The 7,443-nt window shown below is 50.3% G+C and overlaps 1 protein-coding gene across 1 annotated transcript; it reads left to right on the top strand.

Annotated features, from left to right (window-relative positions):
* The first annotated feature begins 922 nt into the window (after nt 1–922).
* Nucleotides 923–6,968, top strand: SIX1 (SIX homeobox 1). The gene is made up of 2 exons (XM_012777637.3): nt 923–1,770; nt 3,800–6,968. Exons 1-2 carry the CDS (start codon nt 1,211–1,213, stop codon nt 4,092–4,094), a joined length of 855 nt encoding a protein of 284 aa, XP_012633091.1. The 5' UTR covers nt 923–1,210; the 3' UTR covers nt 4,095–6,968.
* The last annotated feature ends 475 nt before the right edge of the window (nt 6,969–7,443 follow it).

Consider the following 7,443-nt stretch of genomic DNA (forward strand, 5'->3'; position numbering starts at 1 on the left):
CCCCATCCAGCGCCTTTCGTACGAGGTTCCCAAAGCATTTTTGCTAATAACAAGTAAAGCTTCTCGGCATTCCTCAGTAGCAGACGTGGCATTGGAAAAACGCAACCGCGCAGATGGGGAAACTGAGTACAGAATCCTGTGGGCTTAAACCATAGAACATTAAGATACCAAATCACAAATGAACCTCCAGAGTCTCTACCTGTTCAGCAAGTAGATTCTAAACAGCTCTTCCCTTGGTCCCAAATTGTGTCATCCCTTTGCGATCAAAACGCTGTCCAGATGGGAGTACTTGTGACCTTTGGAAGGTGTTGGGGGTTCATGGGGGAATTAGGTGGGCTCCTCGAGCTGAAGCCAACCAGGAGAGAAGCTACTTTTCCAGAGGCTGCAGCCGGGTGCCTTGGTCTGCTCTTGTATTATTTATCGCGCTCCATAAGCTATTCATCAATTCATTATTTATTTATTCCAACATTAATGTAATTAAGTATGAGCTCACCGGGAAAAGGCAAGTCTGCAAGGGATGGGGACAAGAGTGCAGAGAGAGAGGAGGTGAACTAAGGATTAGAGTCGTAGATGTGTGTAGAGAAGTGCGGAGTTCCCCTTAGGTGATATTGGAGACCGGGCCCGCGTTGTAGGGTCCGGACACGCTCACCCATTCCCTACAGTCCCTCTACCCAGCTCGCCTCCTTCTCTCCGACCCCACCTCGTTTCACACCTTTCTAGTTTCTTCCCCTCCCACCACTCCCTACTCCCCCACTCCCCGCCCCAGCTCCGCAGCTTCACCCTCCCCGCGCGGGGCGGCGCGGCCTTGCGGCCCGGCCGGGCGGCGCGCAGGCTGGCCAGCCCCGGATAGGCGCCGCCCGCAGCCAATCAGAGTGCTGGGGACGCTGCGCGCTTTAAGGCAGCTGCTGGGAGAACAGAAACCAAGTTCCCCGGCAACTAGCAGCATCCACCGGGCGGGAGGTCGGAGCCGGCAAGGCCCAAAGGCTGCAGAGTGCGCCGGCTGCTCTGCGTCTAGCGCTCTCTCCACTATTCCTCCTTCTCCTCCTTGGCAGCTCACTCCCAAGTTCCGACTCGCTTTTTCGCCTACGCACAGCCTAGGGAGGGGGTTAGCAGCTGCCGCGCCCCCCTCCCTGCGGCCTCCGCCCCCCGCTTTTTCGGCTCTGCTCTGTTCCGCGTGCGCCCCGGCTGTGCGCCCCGGCAGGCCCCAGCCATGTCGATGCTGCCGTCGTTTGGTTTTACGCAGGAGCAAGTGGCGTGCGTGTGCGAGGTTCTACAGCAAGGCGGAAACCTGGAGCGTCTGGGTAGGTTCCTGTGGTCACTGCCTGCCTGCGACCACCTGCACAAGAACGAGAGCGTGCTCAAGGCCAAGGCGGTGGTCGCCTTCCACCGCGGCAATTTCCGCGAGCTCTACAAGATCCTGGAGAGCCACCAGTTCTCGCCTCACAACCACCCCAAACTGCAGCAACTGTGGCTGAAGGCGCACTACGTGGAGGCTGAGAAGCTGCGTGGTCGACCCCTGGGCGCCGTGGGCAAATACCGAGTGCGCCGAAAATTCCCGCTGCCGCGCACCATCTGGGACGGTGAGGAGACCAGCTACTGCTTCAAGGAGAAGTCGCGGGGCGTGCTGCGGGAGTGGTACGCGCACAACCCCTACCCCTCGCCGCGTGAGAAGCGGGAGCTGGCCGAGGCCACCGGCCTCACCACCACCCAGGTCAGCAACTGGTTTAAGAACCGGAGGCAAAGAGACCGGGCCGCGGAGGCCAAGGAAAGGTACGGGGCGTGCTTCCCGCGGCTCGAGCGACCCCAGGAAGCCTTCTTTTCCCTTCCATCCCTTTCCGCCCCCGCAGGCAACCGCCACCAAGTCCTCCCCGCCGGCCAGAGCCCGTCCACGGGGCGGCGCCCGGGCCTCCCCGGCACTGCAGCGAAAGTTCATGAACTCTGAGGTTGCTTGCTAGGGATGGGGCCTCAATTGCTTTGAGCCCCCGCGCGTGGGTTTCTTTGGGGTGTGTGTCAGGAAATATTGGCGCTAGGTTTGTTTTTCCTGTCTCCCTGCCTGGCTGCGGTGAGGAGTGGGGGTTGAGTTGAGTTTCTAAATCAACGGGAAGGGAAGTGTTGATTGGTATGGCTAGGAAAGGGATTCGGTGGGAGCTAAGGGTCGTGAACCTCTCTCCTCTTGCTCCCCAGCGGGGTGAAGCTGGCCTGAGACATCTCTGCCCCAACTCTGGTCCGGTTCTCCTCTCGCTCTATTCTGGTAGTCTTTTGGATGAGAGGTCGCCTGCTTCATTCTGCACTAACTGGACAAAGGGAGGAGTCTTTAAAAGAAATACACCGAAAAGCGAGCTTTGGGAAGAGTTGGTGCTGCATTTACACGCCCCAGCGCCCCAAGCTCAGGAAGAATTGATCCTCGTCTTTCTCCCTTGCGCGTGGTCGCGGGCGCTGCAGCTCCTGGCTCTGGTTGCCCGCGCCGCCGCCCCGGGGGAGGAAAGGGTCTCCCGTCGAAGACGTCTCTGGCACTGGCGCTCAGAAGGCAGTATTTTTAAAAAATTCGCCTATGCCTCTCTCCTCCTCGCATCGACACAGTCGGCCACCTGGCCGGGCTCCACCCGTTCGCTGTAGTTTCCTACCGAGATTCGGAAGAACGCCGGGGAGCGGCTGTGGCGGGGAGAGCGCTTCTCAAAGCCAAGGAGTTTGGGGGAAACCTGAGCGCAGGGGCCGGCTAGCTTTCCTTTGTTCGCTTCCAAGCCCGGGGACCGAAGATCTCGCTTTTTCCTTCCCCTCTGGGTGGAAAAACCACAGAGCAAGGATAAACTCAACTGAAACGGTCTCTCTGGGAGAGACCGTGAGGGTAAGGGGAGAGAAAGGGGGAGACAGGCAGGCGCTAGGAGTGGGGAGGACGGGCGAGCGTTCGGAAGGCGGAAGCGAGGGCAGCGAAATCCTCAAGTTAACCCGGACCGAGCGCCGGGACTGTCGCTCCGTCCGGCGCGCCGCGCCCGCTCGCTGCCCCTGCCGGGAAAGAGTGGGTTGGGGTGGACGGTGATAGGGTGTTTGAGAGGGGGCCGTGAGAGGCCGAGGAGTGAGCAAGTAACATAGGAACAGGGATTTTTGTACGGTTCCACTTAGCCTTTAGTTACAAAAAGGCCATCCTGTACGGCAGGCCCGAGGGCCCACTCGCTGATGAAATCACAGTGACTGGCTGCGCTCCCTGTGTTTACTCAGGTCACTGGGCCCCTCTGGGCACCACTTCCCCAGACCTGCCCTGTGTTTCCGAAACCACCGCCTCTGGGCAGGGGCAGGGAAACTCGATGTTTGTTTCCTCAGATGGGAACAGGCAATTGACTTGATTCACTCCAAATATGTGTGCATTGGGCGCTATGTTTGTACCCTGATAATTTCTTTATCACCAGCAACCATTCATTGGAAGATTTTCAAACTTATTTACATCTAAACATGGTGCTAGTTGACAGGTATTTAAAGTAACTGCTTGAACAAAATTAAAACACATTTTTTTGTTTCAAATAAACCCTGTTCATCTGGCTTCCTGAAATCTGGAAGAGAAAGGGACCTGGCTGGAAAGGGCAGGCTCTGTCGTAGACCGACCCCTGTTTTCCCCAACTCCTCTGCCTCCTCACCTCCCCCATGACCCTTGGGGATGGGTGGGAGGGCAGAGCTCCTCCATTTGGGTTGGCGACAGATTGCACAATGGCCCTTTCCCTCTTCCACTTCTCCTCCCTCCATTTCACACTTTTTTCACCCTACTTTTTTTTTTTTTAACCATATGGTGTTGTCCTCTATTTCTTAGGGAGAACACCGAAAACAATAACTCCTCCTCCAACAAGCAGAATCAACTCTCTCCTCTGGAAGGGGGCAAGCCGCTCATGTCCAGCTCAGAAGAGGAATTCTCACCTCCCCAAAGTCCAGACCAGAACTCGGTCCTTCTGCTGCAGGGCAATATGGGCCATGCCAGGAGCTCAAACTATTCTCTCCCGGGCTTAACGGCCTCACAGCCCAGCCACGGCCTGCAGGCCCACCAGCATCAGCTCCAGGACTCTCTGCTCGGCCCCCTTACCTCCAGTCTGGTGGACTTGGGGTCCTAAGTGGGGAGGGACTGGGGCCTCAAAGGGATGGCTGGAGCAGCAACCACCGCAGCGACTAGGGACACTTGTAAATAGAAATCAGGAACATTTTTGCAGCTCGTTCTGGGGTTCTTTGTGCATAAAGGAATGGTGGACTTTCACAAACATCTTTTTAAAAATCAAAACCAACAGTGATTTCAAGCTTAGTTTCCCTCTTTTCTCTGACTCTTTCCACTTTTGCATTTCCCTTCCCAGTGCAGAGATCAGGGGGCAAAAACCCAAACAAACAAAAGCACCCAGTCACTCAGTCTGGTTCTGGGCAACTGATGCTCCTGCTTCAGTAGTCTTTCTTTTTTACATCGAACAGGAATTACAAATCAACTGAATTTTAATTATTTCCTTTTAATTTATTTATGGAGAAATGTTTTGGGAAGAGGAAAAGGAAATGAAGAGAAAGAGAGAAAGAAACAGAGGGAGATGAAAATAATGAAAATAAGAGCCTCCAGCCTGGGAGGAACTGGTTGCATTCTTAAGGTGAATAGGAAAAATATAATCTTATAACTTTTTGATGAGTAAAATTTAAGTTTACATTTTTCATATTTAGTGTTAAACAATTTTATGTAGATTAAAATAACAGTATTAGGAGGGAAAAACAAGTGCCTAAATGTCTTAATGCTGTCTATGTGAGGCAGTTAGAAATAGAAGTGACCATTAGTAATACAACTATTTTTTGTCAAATTTAGTGGGGTTTTTTGGTTGTTGTTTGTTTTCTTGGGTTTTTTTTAAAATGACAAACTCTAAAAATGTACCAATGTGAAAAAACACTTTCCTGAATGCCATTTACTTCTCATGCCCTCGAAGCTTTCATCTGTAGCCTACTCCTGTTAAGGGTTTCTTCTGTTCTTAGTTTCTAGCTTGCAAAAGTATGCCTACAAATCTGGCAACCTGGTATTTGTTACTAAAACAGCATGTGTTTTCAGGTTTCTTTTCTATTGTACCTAAACCAGTCTAAATTAAAACTTAGTAGAACACCAGGAGTATGATTCTGTTTCTGAAAGGTGAGTTGTATATTGCTGTCAATGGGCCCTATTTTTTAAAACAGTAATTGTCTTCTTGCTTTCTTAATGGTGGCTATGAATTGCAGGGTACTTTGAAGGCCATCATCGGAACCAAGAGTAGTGACTAGGTTAATTATATGACAGAAAAAAAGCGAATTTAGTTGGGGTATTTATTTATTTTTATTATTTAGATAAGCAATTTTGTTTACCACTAGCTCTTTTCCACAGCATTCATATGTTAACTCAGCTCTTTTGTGTTAACAAGTTTATGACAAGACTGTGAAAGTAAAAATAATTTATCTGCTTGGAAAAAAAAAAGGGAAAAGGGAACTCAAACAAGGATAGAAACATTGTGAATTAATTTGTACAAATAGAAAGCAGACCAGCAGGACAGGAGCTCTTTTGCAGTGCTGCCGGATAGTGTCCAGAAAAATTCCAGTAATCATGTAGGCTCCATATTATTTTTGCCTGGGGCAAAATGATGTATCTTCTGTATTTAGCTTTTAAAATTAGTGAAACAAATGGCATTATTTATTAAAATTCTACTCAGGATAACAGGATTGGCTTGCTTGTGCTTTGTAAAATATTGTTCCCCAGGGAGAGTCTATTTATTTTCTGACATGACAGTTTCATAATTTTGATTTTTCCCTATCCATAAGTGTCACCATTAATATAGTATTTCTTTCTTACTCTTACCTATCCTTCCTATTCTGATCCAGAAAATTGAGGTGTATGTGAAATTAAAGTCTTCTTAACACAAAGTTTTTAAAAACTGTCAAATGGCTTTGACTGAGTTCAAGGGAGAAATGGTCACTGTACTTAACTGTAGTCACTTTTACTTATAAAGTCATTTTTTCCTCCAGTGATGGACAGATGTGCACACAGCCGCTCAGAGACCATCATTTGGGTTGGGAGCTCAGGGTTCCAATCTCCCTTGTTAGTGTTTTGGATCATTAAGTCGGTGTTTATTTAAGTCACTAGGGTGTTTATTCTCCCTGTCTTGGGCCACGGAGAAATGCCACCCTCTGCAGGAGGGGCTCTCACAGGGAATCTCCGCACATTCTTCACATTCACTCCCCAAAACAAACACCCTGCACAAAGATAGCTTTCAATGACCCTGACAGGCTTCAAAGGAGCTGCGGAAATCTCTCTGGAAAATAAGGAAGGGCCAATTACTTTAATTTCTTACATGCCCTCTCTTCCTACTTCGATGACTACCCCCCACTCTTCCAGCTTTGCTTGGCATAATTTTAGACTCGTGGAAGTTCTGTCTCCCAGGGCGGCCGGGGCCCACTTCCTGCTGCCTTGGTTGGTGAATCTTGGAAATGTCTGCAAATCTGGCAAGGAGCAGGAGGGCCGGTCCTTTAAAAGCCCCCGTGATTACTGCTTGTAAACTCGTTAAAAGGACAATTTTCTGTCACAGCCATAAACTCTTTGTAAAATTCCTGGCACTAGATCCAGAGCGCGCATATTCCAGATGTGTTTAATAAGAAATTGCACAATATGCCGTCTTCCACCATCCTCGGCTCAGTCTGCTAAAAGAGGGACAAGCAAGAGGAGGCGAGAAAGCTGGATGTTGCTTTGAATTTTCTTGGCAATCATTTTAGAGTGATCATTAGGGGAAACTAACCATATTTTTTTTTCCCTCGAGGAAATCTTCGAGAACCAGCTGTTAAGGGACCTCCAATTCACCTTCTCGGCGTTGCAGTTTAACTGTGTCCACAGTCACTTTTCGTTTCTCCTCTACAGATTTCATAACGATAGCCAAAAGTAATGAACAACGGCTTATCAAGTGTTTTTAGGACGAAACCTTATAGCATTTTGCCAAGTGAAATGACAAAATATAGTTGGGTAAAAAAAAAAAAATTAACGTTTTAAATCGGAAAACATGATTGTTTGAGTCCCCACTGCCTTCTCCCCTTGACCTCTTGGCTGAGAAGGAAGCTTCCTTATTTTCAGAGGCCCACGGTTCCCGAATGTTTGGTTTATCAGGTAGTGAGGACTCAAGAGCCCAGAGAGCTTCAGGCCAGGAGAAAGGCGGCGCCGGGCCGCGCACCACCAGTCCTGAACTTATTTTCTGGACAGACAGCTTGGTCTTGACCCCGAGCTGGAGTGGAAGCTTCCAGGAAGAGGCAGTGGCGTTGGCGCTTACGGGCGAGCTCTGAGTTTGCTGAGCGGCGACCCTTGTTACGCGGCTCTGCCCCGCAAGCTGGGGGCCAGCCAGGCACCTGGCACCGAACCCGCGCGGAGCGGCCTTTCTCCTGCTCTGCGACCGCTGCGCTGCTGCTGCTGCTGCGGCGGCGGAGGCCCCG

Source organism: Microcebus murinus, chromosome 6, assembly GCF_040939455.1.
Source record: "Microcebus murinus isolate Inina chromosome 6, M.murinus_Inina_mat1.0, whole genome shotgun sequence".
In the NCBI taxonomy this organism is placed as follows: Eukaryota; Metazoa; Chordata; class Mammalia; order Primates; family Cheirogaleidae; genus Microcebus; species Microcebus murinus.